The 25,605-nt window shown below is 34.1% G+C and overlaps 1 protein-coding gene across 2 annotated transcripts in view; it reads left to right on the top strand.

Annotated features, from left to right (window-relative positions):
• Positions 1–25,605, top strand: part of LOC105467210 (ADAM metallopeptidase with thrombospondin type 1 motif 19) — a 282,043-nt gene that overhangs the window by 156,135 nt on the left and 100,303 nt on the right. For both annotated transcript variants that reach the window (XM_011716699.3, XM_024788331.2), the window contains exons 9-11: positions 2,519–2,659; positions 4,168–4,318; positions 23,819–23,920. In XM_011716699.3, coding sequence (XP_011715001.3) covers positions 2,519–2,659; positions 4,168–4,318; positions 23,819–23,920 — 394 coding nt within the window. The remainder of the gene's footprint in view (positions 1–2,518; positions 2,660–4,167; positions 4,319–23,818; positions 23,921–25,605) is intronic.

Below are 25,605 nucleotides of genomic sequence, written 5' to 3'. Positions count from 1 at the left end.
ATAATTTTTATAGTTAAAGTTAGCATGGTGATATAATTAGTCTTAATTCATTAATGATATGGATGGAATTTATTTATTCCTTTCATATTTTCTTCCTTCAAAAACATATTTAATTGTAACAATTTTGATTCAAACTTATAATTCATCTTAAAAATATAGTTTGGTAGTTTTTAAAAATTTTATTTTGATTTGAGGAAACATAGGTACTCTAATTGTAATTTCCCTTAGCAATTTCTGCAACAGTTCTTCTAATTTCGTGTTTTAAAACACAATATAGATATTCTTGTGAATTTTTCATTATGAAAACAATTTTATTTATTATCTAGACCATAACAGAAGAAGAAAAGAGAACAGTGGACTATCCTGCTATTATCTCAGGCTATGCATGTACACAAATGGACTCTTCTCTGCTTCTTCAGTACTAACTCTCATCCACAAAAATTATTTTACTGGCCTCATTATGAGAATTCACAAGAGACTATATAATTTTTTTTCTACATGATCATTGAACCCATGATTCAACATTGGTTACAGAGTCTCAAGAATTTGGAGAATGAACCAGAAGTAAAAATGTATAATGCAATATAGGAAATGCTGTAACCATGTTGTTCACAGAATCCTGTGTTGTTCCCAGAAGAGATATTACAAATGGGTGAGGTAGGGGATAGTGAAAGAAAACCTGATAAAAGTAAACCGCATTAATGTTGATGATTAAGTAGAATTTGAGTTTGTCCAGGCAAAGAAGCTGAAGGAGAGGCACTGTAGACAGCATATGGGGTTGGAGGATGGAATTTATAGATGCCCAATGTGGAATGGTTAATCACATGACTTCTAGAGCTCAGTTCAAACATTATTACTTTCCAATTTCTCATTGTATAATCTTGGACAAGTTACTTCTCATCTGCAAAATGCATATTATAATCATTTCTACTACATTTTGTTGTTTAACACAAGTTTATAAATTCCCTTATATGATTTATGATACCTAGAAAATGCCAAGTAACAATTAACTGCAAGAAAATAAGAAACAATATAAGGCCGGGCGCGGTGGCTCAAGCCTGTAATCCCAGCACTTTGGGAGGCCGAGACGGGCGGATCACGAGGTCAGGAGATCGAGACCATCCTGGCTAACATGGTGAAACCCCGTCTCTATTAAGAAATACAAAAAACTAGCCGGGCGAGGCGGCGGGCGCCTGTAGTCCCAGCTACTCGGGAGGCTGAGGCTGGAGAATGGCATGAACCCGGGAGGCGGAGCTTGCAGTGAGCTGAGATCCGGCCACTGCACTCCAGCCTGGGTGACAGAGCGAGACTCCGTCTCAAAAAAAAAAAAAAAAAAAAGAAACAATATAATGTTTGGGAAATTACAAGTCATTTGGTATTGCTGAAGAAAAAATCTAATAATAATGTAGAAGAATATGAAGGGGCTATGTATCATGTTAAAGAGCTGGAAATTGCCATATGGATAATGAGAAAACATAGGAATGGCATAGGCAGATTGTGTTTTAAATAGTTCTCACTGGGGCAGTGTAGGAGAAGGGGAAGGGAGAATGTTGGTAAAGATTAGAGGGACAGAACCCAGGTACAATACCATAACAACTCAAGACTTTGTATATACTATAATAAGGATAGAATACAATAATTTAAATAGTAACTATAGGATAGAAGGGAGATGACAGTTGAGTGAAATACTTAGAAGGTAGAGTTGGCAGGGCTTGCCTCTAACAATAAATAAAATAGAGCCTATGCGATAATTCAGGAAAGGAAAAAAATAAATGATGACTTGAAGATTCTTTATTTGGCAGAACTTACTAGCTAGCAAAAGCATAAAAAGAGAGCAAGAAAAAAATAGAATAGAGGAGTAAATAGAGAATTGAAAGAGAAAGTAAGAAAGGCAGTCTGTAGACATACTAAATTTAAGGTATTTCTAGAACATCTATTTAGAAATAAGTCCAACTTTTAGAATACAATTTCAACAGATGCAGGATTCATTGAAAAAGATAAAGATGGCCAGGATAATTTGTGTTATATGATGTGGGAGGAAGAGGATGGTCTAATGAAGTGCATGGTAAAGACATAGGAAATTAATAGATTAATGAGGTTTCAAATTTGATAAAAGATGTGTATTCAAATCAAATTTTGAAAAAAATTTGATTCAGGCAACAAGAAGAATCTAGTATGGTTAAATATAAATGTATTATTTCTGAGTTTCACACATACTACTATGCAAAGAATATATCTATAGATCATTTCAGTATGAAGGACCTAAACATGTCATTTTGTAGGTTGATTAGGGAAATATTTTTTTATTAAATAAAAATATTTACCTTAAATTGGGGTAACAAAATTTAAAAAGTAACTTAATCTGAAATCTAATTTTATTTTGAATCTAATTTCCTTAAAACAAATTTGGCTCCCAGTATTTTAAGTGTTTTAATCATTATTTAACTGCAGTTACAAAAAGTTAACAAGTAACATTTACTTAGTGTAAATTTTAAAATTTTATTATATTCCAAATCAGCATGGGCATTAACCATGACAACGACCACCCATCGTGTGCTGATGGTCTTCATATCATGTCTGGTGAATGGATTAAAGGACAGAATCTTGGTGATGTTTCATGGTCTCGATGTAGCAAGGAAGATTTGGAAAGATTTCTCAGGTATGGAGGTCACTTATTGTTTTTGCCTTGTGAGTGTTTTATGTGTGCTGTTACTTTTTATAAATAGAGAAGCCAGTGTGGCAAAGTGGAAAGGCCACCAGAGTAAAAATGAAGGCACTTGGTTCCAATCCTGACTTTTCCATTGACTCATGGTGTAGTTTGGGACATGTTATTTAACCCCCTGCTTTTTAATTTCTACATTTTTCAAAAAGGACAGTTAAGATTATTTGTAAGATTGAAAAATTGCTATAATGATTTTAAAAATCTGTCACAGTATTTAATTGCCTCTTCAATTATTCCCAGTGGAAATATTCACACTGTTCATCACCCAGCACATCTGTTATCATGAAGATCAGAGCCCCTCTAACAAAATCTTCACTTTTCATTTGTAATACGCTTCAACTATTTTTTCATTAATAAATAGTTTTCACCATTATCATAGCCCTTGAGTCTCTTCTTTTCCACATTCAGTGGCAGTAACACTTAGCTTCTGTCTTGTTGGAAAAGTAAATGAAAAATATTACTGTTGCTCTCATTTTCATTTTAAAGCACTTGTTCATTTTTAAAGCCCTTATTTCTATAATTATAGAAGGATCACCTGAAGCAGTAAGAAATATGCAAAGTAGTTAGTGAGATGCTTAAGATATCCAAAACAAGTCTTAATGAGAAATACAGGAACACCTATCTTGCTAAACTCACTGCACAGATGAACTTTATTCACTTTTCTATATCCTTTAAATAGTTAAGCCAATTTTTCTATCAAATGGCTACGAAATCTATCAAACTATAATGTTTCTCACATTCCATAGCTTTGCTCTAAAATATGTACAATATATGCTGTGCATGCTCTTTGTCGTAACAGTCTAGAGAAGAGCACTCAGAGCATGTGATATTTCAGACACACCATCAGTAGCTGCATCAGCAGCCCTTCTGTAGGCCCTAATGAGTTCCTAAGAAACATGCATGATTTTGTACGGCTGCCTTCACATGACTCAGGACTCCTATGACATAAAATACCACTTTAAAATATATTACAGAGTTGTATACAAAGTTGTATTACAATGTCAAGCACAAATATATCTACACTGTTAATATTCAGCTGAGGATGCTTTCCATACATTCTTTAAATCCCCAAAATATAGCTGATATCTTACATTCACATACTACTTTTGGGCAAGTTACTCTCTGATTCTGAGCTTGTATACCTATTAAATGCATAAAATAACACTGAACTCACAGTGTTATGTAGATCAGCTGAGTTAATTCATATGAATGTATTTTTTACACCATAAAGTTCTTTTAATTTGAAAATTATTTATTATGATTATCTTCATTGTAAATAAATGATTTTTGACATATAGAATAATTTCTAGGAATATTCAATGGAAGAGCAAAAAGAGTAAAAGTATATTTTTGATATTATAAAAGTGTTTATTGTTATATGCTAACTAATCATATCAGCTTTTTACATTAAATTCAAAATTTTACACATACCTACCTATTGCCAGGTCAAAGGCCAGTAACTGCTTGCTACAAACAAACCCGCAGAGTGTCAATTCTGTGATGGTTCCCTCCAAGCTGCCAGGGATGACATACACTGCTGATGAACAATGCCAGATCCTTTTTGGGCCTTTGGCTTCTTTTTGTCAGGAGATGCAGGTAAAAATCCAGGTGGGGTTTTTGTGCGTTCATTCATTGTTTAGAAGTATTGACTGGTAGGAGAAGGTAACTTTATTTTACGGTTTGTGGATCAAAAATACCCCAATATATAAAAGAAGGATTTTTTAAGAAAAGGTTTGTGCATTTTTTTCTTATACCTTGGAAGTGATAGAAATAAGATGTGAGCATTTAGTCAAAGTCAATAAAGAAAGACCTAATAATTTCTACTTTGAAAATTACATTGATGTCAGGGAAGCATTTTTATTATGTCAGTTCAATGCTTCTATTTTAAATCCCATATAGTTTTCTCTCCATATCTGCAGGAATTGGTTTCAGTACCCACATCTCGTTCCCTGAGCAGATACCAAAAGTCCCAGCTGCTAAAGTCCCTTATGAAAAATAATGTAGTATTTGCATATAACCTACCCACATCCTCTCAAATACTTTAAATCATCCCTAGATTACTTACAGAACCTGATACATTTTAAGTACTATGTAATTATTATACTATGTTATTTTATTATTTGTATTATTTATATTGTTGTATTGTTGTTTTTTAAAAATATTTTTTGTATCTGTGGTTGGTTGGATCCCTGGATGTGGAAACTACAAACAGGGAGGGCCAGCTGTATTTTCTTACATGGAAATGGGTAAAAATGTGATAAAAGCTATATATGAACATGTAATTGTGGAGGAGGAACTATATATTTTAACCCTAAAAATAAAATTTTAAAAGTATCTTTTATAGGAACAAAAATTAAGAGAGTACATTTCTACATAAACTGGAAGAAAAGGGAAAATGTATAATGGTAAAGCAGTGTTTATGTATTAATATTCCAATAGTCAGTAATTACTCAGAGAAGACAGTAGTATTAAGTCCATAAATTCTAAAGGATGAAGCAAAATTACCTTCTTAACTGATGGAAGAGTTTAAGCTCTATTAACCCCTTTTTTTTCTTTCCTGCTGGCCATCCCCTATCTGCCCATCTCCTCTCACCTCCTCCTCACACACACACATATACACATTGTACTTCAGGAGTAAACCGATAACCACACTGAGAGTAAATTGGTTAAGTATCGCTGAAACATAGCCTATTTCGCCCAGCCACAGTTTTTGTGAATGTCTCAAAGGAGTTTGGCTTTGTTGAGGATAATGCTGTTTTGGGTAACTCAGCATAATTAAGATCCATTATAAGGAACAAAGCATATGACATTATAATGTGTTGAATGCTGTCTTTGCTTTGTGGTTCTTATTAAAAGAGTTTTGCACTTATTTATTAATTGCTTTTGATCAGTTTCACCCACCAGTGTGTAAGCTGCATGAGGGCAGAGTGAGTTTCTCCAGCATCTAGCCTAGGGACTGGCACAGAGTAAGTGAAATATCCAGTGAACAGATTTAGAATTAAAATGAGTGAATGTATGGAGTTGGAGCTGCATCAAATGTGATGTGTAAAAGGCTGTATGGACTGTAATACTCATCTGGCAATAGTGGAGCTTGAAAGGAACTGGTGTTGCTATGTGTGATCTAATGCCAAAGGGTTTACATGTGGCACAACCATGGATCCTTGGAACTCCATATCATGTGTGACAATTATGACATTATTTCTGTAAGGTCTGTCTCCAGTACCTCTCTGACCTCATCTACTAACCTCCTTCACTCTGCTTTCACCTCTGAATCTTTAGACAATCAAAAGTCTGGTCACAATCTTCTTCCTTAAATATTCACGGTAAAATGAAAGTTTCTGAGGTACAAAGGTTTGGGTTTGTGGGCAGACACTTTTACAGGCTGAAGTTACCATTATTTTAGGCAACAAAGTAGGCTGTCTGTGTTCACTGTCACTGGAGCATTGCACAGGAGACAGTTTCAGTTCATGAGATATAGAGAACTGATAGAACTGATCAATGGATCAGTTCATCCAAAATGTTCATCTTCTATAAAGCATTCCTGCTGTAAAAACTCAGTAGATGATCAACTACACACATGATTCTGTTAAATTGTAGATTCTTTTCCATAATTACTATTTTACAAGCTTTTAGGGTGCTGACGAGTTGATGGGTGCAGCACACCAACATGGCACAAGTATACATATGTAACAAACCTGCATGTTGTGCACATGTACCCTAGAACTTAAAGTACAATAAAAAAAAAATAATGAATTGGGTCAGCTTACATAGGTAGGCTCAAACTGAGACACAGGTAATAGGAAATAAGAGCAAGATTTCCTTATTAGAGCCCATTGCTTATGAAATACCCTAAGCTACACAGGACAGTTTATAGCTCTGGATAGTGATGTTCTTATTACCTTGGAGTAATTTTGAAATTTATTGCAGTAACGACTGCCTGACATTTTGCAAAAGGTAGATCTTAATTTAAAAAAAAAAAGATATTATTTTAATATATCACATTGCAATTAAATTTTGCTAGTGCCATTCTACAATGTTTTGACCTCTAAATATCTTCCATATAGTGTGTTAAATTATTTATTTTTATGATGTAATTTGATTCTTTTTCTTTTATTATACTTTAGGTTCTAGGGTACATGTGCACAACCTGCAGGTTTGTTACATATGTGTACATGTGCCGTGTTGGTTTGCTGCACCCGTTAACTCATCATTTACATTAGGTATTTCTCCTAATGCTATCCCTCCCCCATCCTCCCACCCAACAACAGATCCCAGTGTGTGATGTTCCCCGCCCTTTGTCCAAGTGTTCTCATTGTTCAATTCCCACCTATGAGTGAGAACATGCAGTGTTTGGTTTTCTGACCTTGCGACAGTTTGCTGAGAATGATGGTTTCCAGCTGCATCCATGTCACTACAAAGAACATGAACTCACCCTTTTTATGGCTGCGTAGTATTCCATGGTGTATATGTGCCACATTTTCTTAATCCAGTCTATCATTGATGGACATTTGGGTTGGTTCCAAGTGTTTGCTACTGTGAATAGTGCTGCAATAAACATATATGTGCATGTATCTTTACAGTAGCATGATTTATAATCCTTTGGGTATATACCCAGTAATGGGATGGCTGGGTCAAATGGTATTTCTAGTTCTAGATCCTTGAGGAATCGCCACACTGTCTTCCACAATGGTTGAACTAGTTTACAGTCCCACCAACAGTGTAAAAGTGTTCCTATTTCTCCACATCCTCTCCAGCACCTGTTGTTTCCTGAATTTTTAATGATCGTCATTCTAACTGGTATGAGGTGGGATCTCATTGCAGTTTTGATTTGCATTTCTCTAATGACCAGTGATGAAGAGCATGTTTTCATGTGTCTATTGGCTGCATAAATGTCTTCCTTTGAAAAGTGTCTGTTCATATCTTTAGCTCACTTTTTGATGGGGTTGTTTGATTTTTTTCTTATAAATTTGTTTAAGTTCTTTGTATATTCTGGATGTTAGTCCTTTGTCAGATGAATAGATTGCAAAAATTTTCTCCCATTCTGTAGGTTGCCTGTTCACTCTGATGGTAGTTTCTTTTGCTGTGCAGAAGCTCTTTAGTTGAATTAGATCGCATTTGTCCATTTTGGCTTTTGTTGCTATTGCTTTGGGTGTTTTAGTCATGAAGTCCTTGCCCATGCCTATGTCCTGAATGGTATCACCTAGGTTTTCTTCTAGGGTTTTTATGGTTTTAGGTCTAACATTTAAAATTTTTTCAAGATGGATTAAAGACTTAAATGTTAGACCTAAAACCATAATTTGATTCTTATAACCATTAAATGCCATAGTTATTGTCTAGTCCCATTTTACAAATCAACAATTTGAGGTCTAGAGCAGTTAAATAATAATTTGAAGTTCTTATACCTATTAACAGAGAATGCTAGATCTAAACTCAGATTGTGTCTAAATCCCAAAAAATAGAATGCACTGTAACCACTATGCTCTCCAGTGTCTTATGGAACTCAAACTTCTTTATATGCTCTATTGTCTTCTCTATGGGAAAACCCTTAGATCAGCTCTTGTATTTAAACTAATTTTTTTTGTCTCCTATAGCACCTATACTATCAGTTTCAACCAGTATCTTAATTGATTTCTTTTGCTAAGCTCTTTGCTCTATTCATGTGATTATTTCCCACTAACCTACCTGCACAGATTTTTTTTCCTTGATCTCTGAAAATATGATTGTTTATTTGGGTTTTTACAATCTGTTTCTCAATATCCTAGGATGTTGCCTTGTTTTTAAATTACAGGTTGTGCTAATAAAGTTAAGTTTTATGTTTAAGATGTCCAGAAATGTTCTTTTTATTTTCTCTCCACTTTTATATTCCAGTCCCAAATCAGTATAGCTTGTAAAGTGTAGTAACCTAATAGATGACAGATAGCTAGCTAGAACCATAGAAAAGATCATTTACATATTTAGTCATTGATTTGACAAATATTTATTAAGTTCTAAGTACTATGCAGGCACTGTGTGAAGCACTAATAATACAGCAGGAATCAAAGACCTTGCCTCCATGGAACTTACATTTTAGTTGGAGGAAATATAAAATAAGCAAATGCATATCTAATATGTCAGTTGGTGATAATTGTTTAGAAGAAATATAAACTCAGATAAAACAGGAAGTACTACCAAGGTAGATGGTTGGGATGGTGTTATTTCACATAAGGTGACCTGGGAAAGTTTCCTAGAGAAGGTGACATTTGTTTAGAGATCTAAAGAAAGTGGAAGAATAAGCTATGCATTTATCTTGGGAGGAATATAGCAGGAGAAAACAGAATGCGAAATGCCCTGGGATTCACTGTGGGTCATGTTTTGAGATGCCCATTACACATCCAAGGAGGAATGTAAGCAGGTCCGTGATATATATTTGGAATTCATTAAGAAGTATAAGATATTGGGGACATGATACCAAATAACAATTGGAAATGAGTTAGAAAAGTTTCAAGGACTAAGACCCAAGTCAATGCAATATTTGGAGTTTCGGAAAATGAGAAAGAAAAAACAAAATTCTGAAGTATGTTGAGGTAGGAATATAACCAAAGCAAATTAAGATCCTGGAGGCAATGTGAGGAGGACATTTCTCAAAGAGAGACTGATCAGCTGTGTCAAAAGCTGAAGACTTAAATGTAAAACCTAAAACTGTAAAAGCCCTGGAAAACAACCTAGGCAATACTCGTCTGTACTATTTTTTGCCCATAGGAATGGGCAAAGATTTCATGACAAAGATCCCAAAAGCAATTTCAGCAAAAACAAAATTTGATAAATGGGATCTAATTAAACTTAAGAGCTCTGCACAGCAAAAGAAACCATCAATAGAGTAAAGAGACAACCTTAAGAATGGGAGGAACTTAAACAAATTTAAAAGGAAAAACCGACTCCATTAAAAAGTGGGCAAAGAACATGAACAGACACTTTCCAAAAGACATGCAGCCAACAAGCATATTAAAAAAAAGTCAGTAACACTGATCATTGGATAAATACATATCAAAACGACAATGAGATAACATCTCATACCAGTCAGAATGGCTATTACTAGAAAATAAAAAAATAACAGATGCTGGTGAGGTTGCAGAGAAAGGGGAAGACTTATACACTGTTAATGGGAGTGTAAATTAGTTCCACCATTGGAAAGCAGTGTGGCAATTCCTCAAAGAGCTAAAAACATAACTACCCATAACTACCATTCAACCCAGCAATCCCATTACTGGGTATATACCCAAAGCAATATAAATCGTTCCACTATAAAGACACATGCATGTGAATGTTCACTGCAGCACTGTTCACAATAGCAAAGACATAGAATTAACCTAAACGCCCACTAGTGACAGGTTGGATAAAGAAAATGTGGTACATGTACACTATGGAATACTATACAGCAATAAAAAAGAACGAGATCATGTCTTTTGCAGGAACATGGATGGAGGTGAAGGCCATTATCCTTAGCAAACTAATGCAGGAACAAAAAACCAAATACTGTTTGTTCTCACTTATAATTGGGAGCTGAATAATAATAACTCATGAACACAAAGAAGGGAAAATAGACACTGGGGCCTACTGAAGACTGGAGGGTAGGAGGAGGGAGAGGATCAGAAAAAATAGCTGTTGAGTACTAGGCTTAGTACGTGGGGGATGAAATCATCTGTACAACAAACCCCTGTGACATTGAGTTTAGCTACATAGCAAACCTGTAATATACCCCTGAACTTAGAATTAAAGTATAAAACAAATTTTTTTAAAAAAACTGAAGACAAGTGGAGCAAAATAAAGGCTGAGATTAGAGGGTTGATATTTTTTCCCAAAGGGTTTGACACACCATTATTTGAAGCTATATGGGAATGTCTGAATATATAATGTGTCAGGAAGTATAACTTAAAAATATAGCAGAAAATAGTTCTAACTGTGGAAGACTGAAAATAGTTTGCACTACATAATGACATTTCAGTCAATGGACCACATATACAACAATGGTCTTATAAGATTATAATCTGTATTTTTACTGTAACATTTCTATGTTTAGATGTACAAATACTTAGGATTGTTTTATAGTTGCCTAAAATATACAGTACAGTAACATGCCATACAGGTTTGTAGCTTAGAAACAATGGGATACACCATATAGCCCAGGTGTATAGTAGGCTATCATCTAGGCTTGTGTAAGTACACTCTACAATGTTCACACAATGACTACATTGCCTAATGACACATTTCTCAAAATGTATTTCCATCATTAAGCAAAGCATGACTGTAGTTCTGCTACATACATATACACCGTCAATTGGCTCTATGTGGAGTCACCATACCTGCCAATCTGTCATTTAAGTGCTATACAAAACAAATCTCCTGTATAGTAAGCTCCTTCACATTATCAAAGTTGTCAGCCCCTTTGTCATTGTATCTCTAGCATCCAAATAAGTGTTCAATAAATACTTGGTGAATGAATAAGTGAATCAATTGAATAATGGGGTACTGATTCTAAATTTTTCACTCATGTAAAACACTTGAGTCTCAGAAATATATCAAGATAACATGATAACCTTTTAGAATATTAATGCAATAACTACATAAAAGCCTACTTATGCTATTGGGCAAGTAGCTTGTTTCACAGCTTATTCATAATTCAATTAGGCATCCTTATGGCATCCTTATGACCAGCTTATTTCTAATCAACTACAAATAAATATCAAGCTTTGTAGTGTGAGCGTTCATAGCAACCTTCAACATGTGTGTTTCAGGCAGAATCTTAAAAACAAGGTAACTCTGAATCTGACAAAGGAAGTTGGGCCATAGCATCTAAATTAGATGTTTCTCTTCCATACTTATAAACAGATATTTAAATACAAACACTGGAGGCTCAGCATTATGCAATAATTAATGATATAAATTTACCCTTAGGATAACAACTTACATCTGCAAAATGTTTAAAGGCACAGATGTAGAGATTCTGGTGAAACATCTTGATCGCAGGCAATAATAGCTCACTCTTCTGCATTAATTTGCAGAATTAATGGCTGACTTCTTGGATGGCCTTGTTCCTGACTCCTAAGCAATTGGTGCCTGGTACCTTCAGGCCATCTGGCATCTTGTGGGTGAGCCAGCTCCAACTGCATCAAGTCATTGTAATAGCTTCCTGAAATTACTTAGCCTGGCTGAAATACAGAGGTATGGAAGGATTTTTCCTTAGAACTAGTGAGAAGTGGCCCCGTAGGAGTTAACCTTTTTTTGAAAAAGAAGGAAGTGTGATAAAATTGAAGACCTCCAGGAAACTTAAGATCCTGTCTTTGTGAACTAGGCACACTATGAATTGCATATGTATTAAATAGATAGAAAAGTTTATAGTATAACTGAATCATATAATGACCTTAAATATTGACATAGAAAGTTCCAGTTTTACATTTCTCCTGTATCTACTTTATTCATCCAAGTTTGTAGGACTCTCTCAAACTTCTCCTTGAAGCCAATGCACAGACTGGAATTGAAATAAAGTAATGGCAAAAAAACACAATTATGTTTGCACCAACCTAATATTATGAAAAACTGTAGAAGGCCTAGACTCTGTAATTTGGCATTGCAAAATTCCGGAGGCAACAAGAATTTAGATTTAAAAAAGGCTTAACATGAAATAGTTGGAGGACATAAACTGCATGATTTAAGACTTACAAAGCTGCAGTAATGAAGACAATGTGGTGTTGACGAAAGGAGAGACTTAACTCCTCAGTGGAACACCATAGAGAGTCCAATTATAGACTCTCACATATGTGTACAATTGATTTCAACAAAAGTAACAAGGCAGTTGAATGGGTAAAGAAAAGCTTTTCAACAAATTGTGCTGGAATAATTGGATATTCATCTTTTAATATTACATCATATCATAAGATAAAATTAACCCTAAATGTATTATAGACCTAAATGTGGAATCTACAAAACTATAAAACTTCAGGGAAAAATGTAGAGGAAATACTTTTTTAATAGGACACCAGGAGTATGAACCATAAAAGAAAAACAAAACAGAAAATTATTGTTTGAAATGTATCAAAATAAATTATTTTATGTTAGGAAAACTCTGTTAAGACAATGAAAAGGTAAGCCACAGAATGGGTGAAAATATTTATAATACGCATATCTGACAAAGGATTGTTGTCCAAAATATATAATCCCTGTAATAGTAATAAAAGACCAAGCAATATAATTAAATGGGCAAAACATTTCAACAGACAATTTAGAAATGAAGATATGCAGATAGCAAACAAACTTAAAAGATGTTTAACATCATTCATATTGTATCAAAAAATGCAAATTAAAACCATAAAGACCTACATTTGCATATACATTGCAATGTCTTAAGTTTAAAGAATTGAAAACACTAAATTGTTCCTGATAATACAGAGCAATCAGAATTCACATACCGCTACTGGTAATATAGTATAGTCACTTTGGGAAAATTTTAGGTGTTTTTAGGTGTTTTTTGTTTGCTTGTTTGTTTTTGTTGTTGTTGTTTATCACTTAACCTTTCACCTCTTATGTGATCCAAACTTTCCACTCCTAGATCCAAAAATATACTCTGCATGATCTCTTTAAATTTATTGAGACTCGTTTATAATCTGTCCAGGTGAATGTACTATATGCATTTGACAGAATGCATTTCCACAGTTGTTAGTGTTTCATAAATATTAATTAGGTCAAAGTTATTAATAGAGTTATACAAATAATCTTTTATTATGTGTATAGATGTTCTAATAATTACTAAAGTGGGGAATTTAAATATCCTACTGTGACTGTGCAGCTGTCTGCTCCCTTCAATTGTGTCAGATTTTGATTAATACCTCATAAAGCTTTATTGCAAGACACTAATACAGTTATTATTGTTATGTCTTCTTGATGCATTTTGTCTTCTTATTGCATTTCTTTTCATTATGAAAATGTCTTCTTTATCACTGGTAGAAGTATAACTTATTTATATTGAAGTTTATTATATCTGACATTAATCTGATTGTGTTTATTTTTTGCATGGTATAATATTATGCTTTTATTTAGTTTAAATGTATCCATGTACTATTTCAAGTGAGTTTCTTGTAGTAAGCATGTAGTTAAGTCTTGATTTTAATCTGTTTTAAAAATTATAACCTTTTAATTGAGGTAGGTGTTTCATTAATGTTTAATCATTGATTAAACAATGTGTTTGAATTTAGGTCTTGATTTTATAATTTATTTTTTAACTCTTTATTTTCCTCTGATCCCCATTAGTTTACTTTTATGTTATTTGAATTCTCTTTAGGATCCTACTTTATCTATTACATTTTTAGCTATAATCCTTTACCTCTTTAAGAGACCTGATCTGGGTCTAGGTCTGGGATCACACATCTTTATTTAAAGGGCCAGATAGTAAATATATTAGGCTTGTCAGCAGCGGAGCCTATGTTGCAACTCAAATCTGCTGCTCTAGCTCAAATCAGCCACAGATAATATGTAAGTGGATGAGCAAGACAGGTGGCCAGTCTCTGGGCCATAGTTTGCCAAACTCACCTCTACGGATTAAAATAGAAACCCTCAATTTTTCTGAATCTATTTAGAGTTATTATAGTACTATTTCATTTGGAATTATTGGAATATGCAACCACGTACGTGCATTTAGACTTCCTCATTTAGTTTTTCTGTACTACAGTCATTTTATATATATATATATATATATGATAGAGAGAGAGAGAGAGAAGGCATCTGTGTACATTATAGACCATACAATAAAATTGTATACATTCTACTTTATATACATTGCATGTATTTCAAGGATTAAGAATGTAAAAATAGTCTTTCACTTTTAGCTTGATATTTACCCTTTCCATTGTTCTTCATAACTTCCTGAAGATAGGAGTTTTCCTTTGGTTTCATTTTCCTTCTCCATGTCTTTTAGTTGGGTTGCTAGTGACAAAATTCTCTTAATTTTCTTTCACTTGAAAATTTTCATTTCACCTTAATTTTTGAAATATATTTTCACTAGATATAAAATTATAGGTTGACTTTTTCTTTTTCTTTTACCATCTCAGAAACATTCCTCTATCTTCTCTTCTCCATAGTTTAAGATGAGAAATATATAGCCCTTGGATTGTCATTTCCCTGTAAGTAATCTGTTGTTTCTTCCTGTTTGTGTGCAAGATATTCTCCTTATCTTTGGTTTTCAGAAGCTTGATTATAATGTGTCTACATATGCTTTACTGCATATTTATCCCATTGGAGGATTGTTGAACTTACTAATTTTGTAAATCTCTGCCTTTTCTCAAATTTGGAAAGAAGTTTTTAGTAATCATTCCTTTAAATACTTTCCTACCTCTCCATCCTCTCCTAAGAATAGGTACACACATTAAGTTTTTTGATATAATCTCACAGCTTTCTGTAAATCTTTCAGATTTTTCAATATTTTCCCCTTCTCCTTCAGAGTGGGTAGTTTCCTTTAAACTATTTTCAAGCTTACTGAATTTTTATTATTTCCATCCTGCTCAAATCCATTCAGTCAACTTTTAATTTTACATATTGTATTTTTCACATCTAAAGTGAAAGTTTCAATTTACTTTTTTTAAACTTTTCTCTTGAGATATCTTTTCATTTATTACAAGTAAATTTCCATTACCTCACTAGGTATATTCATAAAGTCAGTTTCAAATTTTATGAAAATTGTAATACATGTGTCATCTCAGGTTTGAATTGTTTATTCACATTTTTAAAGAAAGGGTTGCATTTTGCTGTTCTACATATGCCAGTGATTTTTACTTCTATACTAGAAATGTTGTTGTTATATTGTAGAGCAAGCATGAGCAAACTATGGCTTACAGTTTTACTGGAACACAGTGACACACATTTTTTCATTAATTTTCTATAGCTGCACTCAAGCTACAATGGCAGTGTTGAATAGCTGCAACAGAGACCACCTGGCCAAGAAGCCTAAAATATATACTATTTGGCAATTTACAGAAAGAGTTTGCTGACCCCTGTTGTAGAGGCTCTGGATTCTGTTATATTCCTTAAAAGACTGATTTTTGTTTTCACAGGCAATTACATTAATTAGATGTAAACTGGAAATTTTGTCTCATCTATTGTAGGCAGTAGCTCATGTCTTAGATCAATTCGTTTTTCTCTTATCTGTGCTATTTGTAGGGTGTGTTGTGTATGTATGGGTCAGGTGCCAAGGGAAGACTTAAGCTCCTCTGATTCTATTCCCTCTGGGATTCTCCCTTCAGTTTATGGCAGCCTTGACCACCTCAGTTTCTGTCTTCATGACTCTATAAGATGATATGTTTTTCCCAGTTGGCACCTAATGTCAGGACACAATAGTGGGCATCTGTCAGGTTAAAGTTGCAAAAATGATGAACTAACCTTGTGCCAGTTTTTTCAGTTCCCCTGAAAAGTGTGCCTGTTGAATGCAATCACTTTCACAATTGCCATGCACAAAAAATAAAATACGTAGGAATACAGCCAACCAGGGAGGTGAAAGATCTCTACATGCAGAAATAGAAAATACTGCTCAAAGTAATCAGAGGTGACACAAATGGAAAAACATTCCATGCTCATGTATAGGAAGAATCAGTATTGTTAAAATGGCCATACTGCCCAAAGCAATTTATAGATTCACTGCTATTCCTATTAAACTACCATTGATATTCTTCACAGAATTAGAAAACCTATTTTAAAAGTCATATATAAACAGAAACAAGCCCAAATAGCCAAGGCAATCAAGCAAAAAGAAGAAAGCTGGAGGCATCATGTTACCTGACTTCAAACTATACTCCAGGGCTACAGTAATAAAAACAACACAATACTGGGACAAAACAGACACATAGACCAATGGAACAGAAGGGAAAACTCAGGAATAAGGTTGCACACCTACAACTATCTGATCTTTGACAGACCTGTTCAATAAATGGTGCTGGGATAACTTACTAGCCATATGCAGAAGATTGCAGCTGGACCCCTTTTTAGGCCACACACAAAAATTAACTCAAGATGGATTAGATACTTACATGTAAAACCCAAAACTATAAAAAACCTTGGAAGACAAACTAGGCAATACCATTCTGGACATAGGAACAAGCAAAGGTTTCATGACAAAGACTCCAAAAGCAATTGCACCAAAAGCAAAAGAAAAAGAGAGAGAGAGAGAGAGAGAGAGAGAGGGAGGAAGGAAGGAGGGAGGGAGGAAGGAGGGAGGGAGGGAGGGAGGGGATCTAATTAAACTAAAGAGCTTCTGCATAGCAAAAGAAACTATCAAGTTTCCACCAAGAGTGGACAGACAGCCTACAGAGTGGTAGAAGAATTTTGCAAACTGTGAATCTAACAAAGATCTAATATCTAGCATCAATAGCAAACTTAAGTTTACAAGCAAAAAACAAGCAACCCCAATAAAAGGTGGGCAAAGGACGTTAACAGACACTTTTCAAAAGAAGACATACATGCAGCCAACAATCATATGAACATCGCTAATCACTAGAGAAATGCAAATCAAAACCACAATGTAATACCATCTCACACTAGTCAGAATGGCTACTATTAAAATGTCAAAAAATAACAGATGCTAATGAGATGTGGAGAAAAGGGAACACTTACACACTGTTGATGGAAGTGTAAATTAGTTCAACCATTGTGGAAAACAGTGGGGCAATTCCTCAAAGAGCTAAAAACAGAAATAGCATTTGACCAGCAATCCTATTACTGGGTATATACTCAAAGGAATTATAAGTTATTCTGTTACAAAGACACATGCACGCATATATTTCCTGCAGCACTATTCACAATGGCAAAGACATCGAATGAACCTCAACGTTCATCAGTGATAGATTAAAGAAAATGTGGAATGTATACACCATGGAATACTATGCAGCCTTAAAAAATGAGATAATGTCCTTTGCAGCAACATGGATGGAACTGGAGCCATTATTATTAGCAAACTAATGCAGGAACAGAAAACCAAATGCCACATGTTCTCACTTACAAATGAGAGCTAAATGATACAGAAGGGAACAACACACATTGGAGCCAATTAGAAGGTAGAGTCTAGGAGGAGGGAGAGGATCAGCAAAAATATGTAATGGGTACTAGGCTTACTACCTGGGTGATGAGATAATCTGTACATCATACCCCCATGACACAAGTTTAGGTATAACAAACCTGCACATGTACCCCTGAACTTAAAAGTGAAATTTATGTATTTATTTATTGAGACAGTTTTGCTCTGTTGCCCAGGTTGGAGTGCAGTGGTGCCATCTCAGCTCACTGCAACCTCCAGCTCCCAGGTTCAAGCAATTCTCCTTCTCAGTCTCCTGAGTAGCTGAAATTACAGGCACCTGCCACCACATCCGGTTAATTTTTGTGTTTTTAGTAGAAACAAGGTATTACCATGTTGGCTAGGCTGGTCTCAAACTCCTGACCTCAGGTGATCCACCTGCCCCGGCCTCCCAAAGTTCTGGGATTACAGACATGAGCCACCATGCCTGGCCAAAAGTTAAATTTAAAACAAAAAGTGTGTTGCCTTGGTTCACTCTCCAGAGCCTTCAGGAAGTTGTTTTTTGTATTCTGTTCACAGTTTATAGTTGATACCTACAAGAGGGTTGGTTTTTTGAGAAATTAATCTACAATTCCAGAAGGAGAATCTTTTTATCTTAATTCTGTATCATTTTTCTTTAAAAATTTAAAATAGGCTCTTCCTTCTTTTTATTGTTTGCTTTTCTTTGGGGGCCTCCATTATATAGATATTAACAGTTCTCCTTTCTTTTAATTTCTTCTTATTCCCTTTCTTTATCACTTCCTGATGTAACTATGAAAGAGTCCCTTGCAGCTTGCTGCTTCATTCATTGACTGTCCATGGGTTACATTTCCCTTTCTTTGCCTATCACTTTACTTCTGCCAGTAGCTATGTATGTGGAGTGGAGGAGGTGAAAGAGAGAATGTCGACTTATTCAGCTGGCAGTGGCCAAATCTTCTCTGTTAAAGGATAAAGTTTCTAGGATGTAAATGAGCTAGATTTCTAACATTTCTTCCCACTAAAAGAAGGTTTATAATTAATGTTTAAATCCAATAAGTGTTACATTGTGTAGTCAATGTTTATTAAGATTTATCCTCATTTTTATCAGTCTCTTTGCTTACCATTGCTTTTCAGTCCTTTCTTATAAGGTCATATTTCTTTTTCTTAAAAACATCATTGAGAAGCACCTTTGGGGCAGATCTGTAGAAGGTAAACACTCAGTGTTTGTTTCATTGAAAGGGCCCTTATTTAACCTTCAAACCTAAATAAAATTTTAGCTGAGTTCAGGAGTGTAGATTGACAGATTTTTTTTTCTCTTTTTTGCTTCTTTGAATATATCATAACTTCACCTCCTTACACTGGTTTCAAGATATCATCTTTGCCATGTGCCTAATCTGAAGAGAAAACTTGCCATATTTGACATTTATTATGATATTTGCTATAGATTTTCTTAGATGCCCTTTAATTATAAAGAAATTAATTTCAATGACTTAGTTAGTTTGCTAAGATTTTTAAGTGAATGTTAAACTGTATCATGTATTTTGTATCCACAGATATAAAAATCATAGATTTTAAGTTATTGATGTGCCCAAGTACATTAATTAAATTCCTAATATCAAACTTACCTGTATTCTGAGGAAGAAAACCTAATTTGGTCATGGCTAGATTCAGCCTGTTAAAATTTGTTTAGCATATTCAGATCTTATAAATGAAATAGATCACTATTTTTACTTTCTTTTAAAATCCCCCTCTAGTTTGGATATCATAGTGTTTAGAAGTTGTACAGGAACATGGATAGAGCTGTAGGCTATTATCCTCAGCAAATTAACACTGGGACCAAAAAAAAAAAAAAAAAAAACAAAAAACAAAAAACAAAACCACACATACACAAATAACTGCCGGGCACAGAGGCTCACATCTGTAATCCCAGCACTTTGGGAGGCCGAGGCAGGCGGATCAACTGAGGTCAGGAGTTCAAGACCAGCCTGGCCAACTTGGTGAAACCCGTCTCTACTACAAATACAAAAATTAGCCTGTTATGGTGGCAGGTGCCTGTAATGCCAGGTACTTGGGAGGCTGAGGCAGGAGAATTGCTTGAACCCGGGAGGCAGAGGTTGTATTGAGCCAAGATCATCGTGCTACTGCACTCCAGCCTGGGTGACAAGAGTGAGACTCTGTCTCAAAAACGACAACAACAACAACAAACCAATTACCACATGTTCTCACTTACAAGTGGGAGCTAAACAAAAACTTATGAACACAGAGAAGGAAACAACAGACACTGGGGCCTACTTGAGCGGGGAGGGTGGTGGGAGGGAAAGAAGCAGAAAAGATAACAATTGGGTACTGGGCTTAATATCTGGGTGATGAAATAATCTGTACAATAAACCTCTGTGAAACATGTTTACCTATGTAACAAATCTTCATATGTACCACTAATCCTAAAATAAAAGTTAAAAAGAAGTGATGCCCTCTTTTTCTGTTCTCTAGAAAGTTTCTGTGTTTTGAGAATCTACATTCCTTCAAAGAGTGTTAGTTTTTGGACAGGTTTATTCTTTGTGGGAAGATTTTTAACAGGCATACCTATTCTGTGGTTATAGAATTGTTCACCTTTTCTATTTCTTCTTGATTTCACTTTAGTAAATTTTAAGTTTCTATTTTTCAATTTCATATAGTTTTCAAGTGTACTGGCATAGATTTAATTATAATGTCTATTTTCTGTTTGAACTGTTATCTGTTATGCCCTCATTTGTTATTCCTAATAGTATTTATTTTTGCCTTCTCTTTTTGCTTGATTAATTTTCAATTATGTTAGTCTTTATAAAGAACTAGAGTTCAGCTTTATTTTCCCTTTTGAGTCTTTGTTTCCTATTTTAGTACTGTCTCACACACACACACACTCACACAAAGTTATTCTAATTATAATAAAGTTCTGTTATTAGAAAAGAATGTTTCTAAAATTTTATTTTATATCTGAATTACCTTTGCAATCTGTGAAGTTATTGAAAATGTATTTCAGACAGTAATGCAGGGAAAAGAAAGTAGTTATATGTCCAAGGATTAATTATTACTTCAATGCATATGCAGTTAAAATTGTCTTATTTTAACATAAATTTCAGAACATCTTAATGGAACTATTTGTTGTAAAAGACAGGCATGGGTACAGGTTAGCTTTGAAGATAAATTTTATAAGATTTGTACAGGACAATTAACCTTCCATTTCAATACATAGTACATTTATGTAACATTTAAAAAGCCTATTTGAGATAAACATCCAAGTACATATTATATTCTTTCAATAAACTCTTTTTGTTATAGAAGCATAACAAAGGAATATTGCATTATTTTTATTAGTTTACTAGAAAATGCTGGGTTGTGCATCTCTGTTGTAGATTCCTATGCCAAGCATTTTAAGTTATAGATATTTTCTTAACTGATTTATTAAGTGGTTTCAGCAACTAAGTTGAAAAAAATATTTTACTCTTGCCTGTGTAACATATGGACAGTGTTTGGTTCTAATGTAATACGGCAATTCCCCATTCTGCCCTTTAGAAAGGGCTTGCTATTATGTACCTCTAATGTGACATATCTGAGGTATTCCACTTTTCAAGGTGAAAACCGTACATACTATTTCTGCAACATTTTATTGCCTTGTGGCAGTTTGGTTTGAACTTCTAAATCTTAGTTACTTTTAAGACTGAGGCTGTAATTTATTTACCATAAGATTCCTAGACCTGCAGAACAGAAAGGATAAAAAACATCTCTGAGAGAGATTTTATTCTATGTGACCATGCTTATCTTGAAAAGCTGCCAAGTTTGCTTGTGTGCTCTGAGTGCCTCAAGTAGGAATCAGTTAGAGTATCTGCTGTTTCAAATAGCAGCAGATAATGGTGGAAGAACAGAGTGTAGACTCCCAACAACATTCAACAAGCAAGCATTATTCCAAAACTACAGTGTAGATTTGCTTTTTCAGTTCAGTATGCATTGGTTAACCAATGAACTTGAATAAATTAATTATTGTTATGTGATAACTAAGTTTTATTAAATGCAAGTAAAGAAAAATTCTTCTTTGAAATTTTCTTCTAAAGAAAATTCAACATTTGACCCTGTAATTATCAAACATCCTTGATAGACAGTTCCTAGATGGGTGAAAAATTTTTGGAATCAAAAATGCTCAGGTTAGACATCTGATAATTGAAATATTCTTAAATGTCTCCACAAAAGTACATGAAAAACATTTGACCTCTTTGCCTATTTTCAAGAGTTTAAAATTTTGCAAAGGGGCAATATGATTTATAGGCATTCTTTACAATAATTTTCTAGATGAATTTTTGGTAAATGCTATGGGCAGTTAGAAGCACACTAGTTAAGCTAAACCATATCCTAAATATAATAAGATATATTTGTGTGACATATTTTGAAGCTGGAAAAAAGGTCACAGAAAAGAAAATAAGGTAAATTAAATATATCTCACTCTCTCCATAGACTATTGAATTTTAAAAGCTACAAATAGTTCAGAAATCTAAAGTATAGGAAAATAATATGTTGGAATTTGCAACAAAGTGTGTATTAGAGCAATTAAATATTAAACATATTGAAAAAATATATGTTTCAAATAGGTATGTCACAATTTAAATATATTTTTCAAATATATTTAATAGATTTGGGTCATAAGTTAACTTTAATTTTGCTGTGATTTTTAGTCTGTTTTGAACACCAACACCAGAATAAGTTTCCCAAAATAACCTATTATCTTATCAATCTTCTGCTGGTCAACTGCTAAATGGCTTATTTTTCCCTACAAACATAAAGTCCCTAGTCTTTCCTGACTCTTCTGTCTTTTCAACCTTGTTTTTTGCTACTCTCCCCCATGATATCCCTACTCCCCATTGCACCAGTCTGCTCACCTTTTCATAACTATGCCTTTCCCATTTCTACTTGTTCTGTCTTTTTGACCTGTTCTCCTCCACCCTCTTCTCCCAATGTCTGGATAGGTAGTAACACAGTCATCTTCGCTATGGATTTAATATTCAACTCATTTTTTTTTTCTTTTTTGAGACAGAGTCTCACCCTGTCACCCAGGCTGGAGTGCAGTGGCGCTGTCTCAGCTCACCGCAACCTCTGCCTCCTGGGTTCAAGCAATTCTCATTCCTCAGCCTCCTGAGTAGCTGGGATTACAGGTGTGCACCACCACACTCAGCTAATTTTTTAAGTCACTTTTAAATGTCCTTTATGGATTTCATATTTCTGCACAATTGTTAACAATATTTTTGAGTCTAAAAAATGTCAACCACCTTACAGAAATAGAAAGTCTTTATTAATGTGTGTGTTGGCCTCTTCTTATCTGTCTGTGAGCTGACCACAATCATAGCTGTGTCTGAGGTTTTTGACAATTTTTCTATTACATTTCCTCAGAGTTCTCTTTGCTTATTGTTGCCATGTTTCGGCTGCCTTATCCCAGTATTTTTTAATCCCTTTAACATATCCCTAGAAAACTTTCATTGTGTTCTGAAGATGTAAAAATCCTTCATATTGAGGTAAAAAGTATTGATAACAATTTATTGAAACATACACACTAAGACTATATTGTGTCAGGGGTCAAGACTGTATAATGAATTAATAAAGTACTAACCATGACATTTAAGCATAAAATCAGAGCATAAGTGGGAACAGACTTTAGGGCAGCAGACAATGAATTTATAACACAAAAACAAGCACTTATTCTTCCAGCTGGTCCATGTGTCATAGTATAAATGATTATTTCTGTCTTAAGTTTTTCTGTTGTATCTTGTGTAACCATATGTGTTTTATTTAAGGAGGTTTTAAAAGATTTAACTTTAGTAAACAGATTTTTCTATCATTATGTATCAATCTTCCCATCACTATAAATGAGCCCTATACTATTTCAATTACAGGTTTAATATTTTAAGTACCAAAAGCATATTTTTCTTCAAATAATTTTTGTTGTTTTACCAAAATAGCTTTCTTAACAGTGATTGGCTTCACTTAAAAAAATGTGATACCTTCCCCTTATAGTGTGCCTTTGTTTTCAGCATGTTATTTGCACAGGATTATGGTGCAAGGTAGAAGGTGAGAAAGAATGCAAAACCAAACTAGACCCACCAATGGATGGAACTGACTGTGACCCTGGTAAGGTAAGTCATTTGTGTTGTCTGAATTTAATAAGTATACTAGGTGAAACTTGAGAAACTTACTTAGCACTGATGGATTTATTTCAGTATATATAAAAATATTAATATTTCATCAATTTTAACATTTATACTTTATAAAATCTGTGGTTGTTTTGTTAATATCAATGTGGTGGGGTTTTATTTTATTTGTTGTTGATTATGAAAATGTTGAGAGTCATATATATACATTAATATAGCAAAAATGTGAACTTTTTTTACTTTTTAAACAGAAGTAAATTAAGCACAAATAATAGCATAAATGGTAAAATTTCTCATCGCCGATGAATCCTTTCAAGTATAAAATCATTGACTTAGGAGAGCAACTGAGTATTTTTTCCTTGTCAATATAATAATCATCCATAAAATATTCCAGTTGACATTTGGAGATTAGTAAATATTTGGCTGTCTGTGTAGTTTAACGTACTTCATAAGACTTTAAAAATTTATTAGTATACATTTCCAGATCAAAATAACTGCTGTTAAAAAGTAATTTTCCTTTGAGGAATATGAAGAAGATGGATTTCATATGCATTTAATAATTATGGTTAACATAATCAAAAGATAACAGATCAATAGTTTACATAATTTTCTAATTTGCATACTGTGATGGGAAAGTAGAATTGTTATCACTGTACTCAATTGCAAGATCAGAAAGCTTGCCTCTGAAGTGCATGAATGTGTATTACATTTGAAAATAAATAGCAACACAAAGAACCTATAGATTGCTTATGGTGAAATACTTGAAGAAAACATGAAATTATGTGGAATTTTATTTTAAAAACATATTGATTTGAAAAATGGACAGAAATGAAGGTATTCAACTTCTAGAAAATCATCTGAAGAAAGTACACACACAGACGCACATATATACACATACACATGCACACAAAGATGCTTAGGTAATGATGCAGTTTGTAATGGAGAGAAATGAGAAACAATAAAAATATTCATTAGGAGATGAATGGTCACAATGTAGTTGTTAAAAAATGAGGGAGATACCTATGTTCTAACCTGAAGAGATCTATAAGACATGGCTGTTGGTTGATAGGCATGTCAGAAATATTGATACTTTATAATATGATTTGACATTTAAGGAAAACACAGTTTGTATACACACACACAAGCACACACACACAGAAGTATATATTTTCAAACTCATAAAATTAGCTAGGCATGGTGGCACAGGCCTGTAATTCCAGCTACTCAGAAGGCTGAGGTGGAAGGATTGCTTGAGCCCGGAAGGCAGAGGTTGCAGTGAGCCGAGACAGCACCATTGCACTCCTGCCTGGGCGACAGAGCCAGACCTTGTTTCAAAGACAGAAAAAAAAAAAAAAGAAAAAGAAGATATAAACACAAAACTCCAAAGTGTAACTAGAAGTTACCTCTTAGGAGGGAAGTAGAATTGATGGCTGGGAGTATATCGATGAGATGGGTGAATATAACTTTTCTGCAGACATTTCTGGATTGTTTGACATAAGCATGCAGTCATTTATTACTTCTATGATTTCTTTAATTAGAAAAGAAAAATGTAAAAATTGTTTACATCCCAACTATTTTTGAAAAAAAAACTAGAAATATTTTATCACTATATATTATCAGTAAGAAACTGATTCCTTAGAGGGAATTTCTGTGAATTATCAGTTAATTGT

This window comes from Macaca nemestrina, chromosome 6 (genome assembly GCF_043159975.1).
Source record: "Macaca nemestrina isolate mMacNem1 chromosome 6, mMacNem.hap1, whole genome shotgun sequence".
NCBI classification, from domain to species: Eukaryota; Metazoa; Chordata; class Mammalia; order Primates; family Cercopithecidae; genus Macaca; species Macaca nemestrina.
This window is presented reverse-complemented; position numbering and strand designations above follow the sequence as displayed.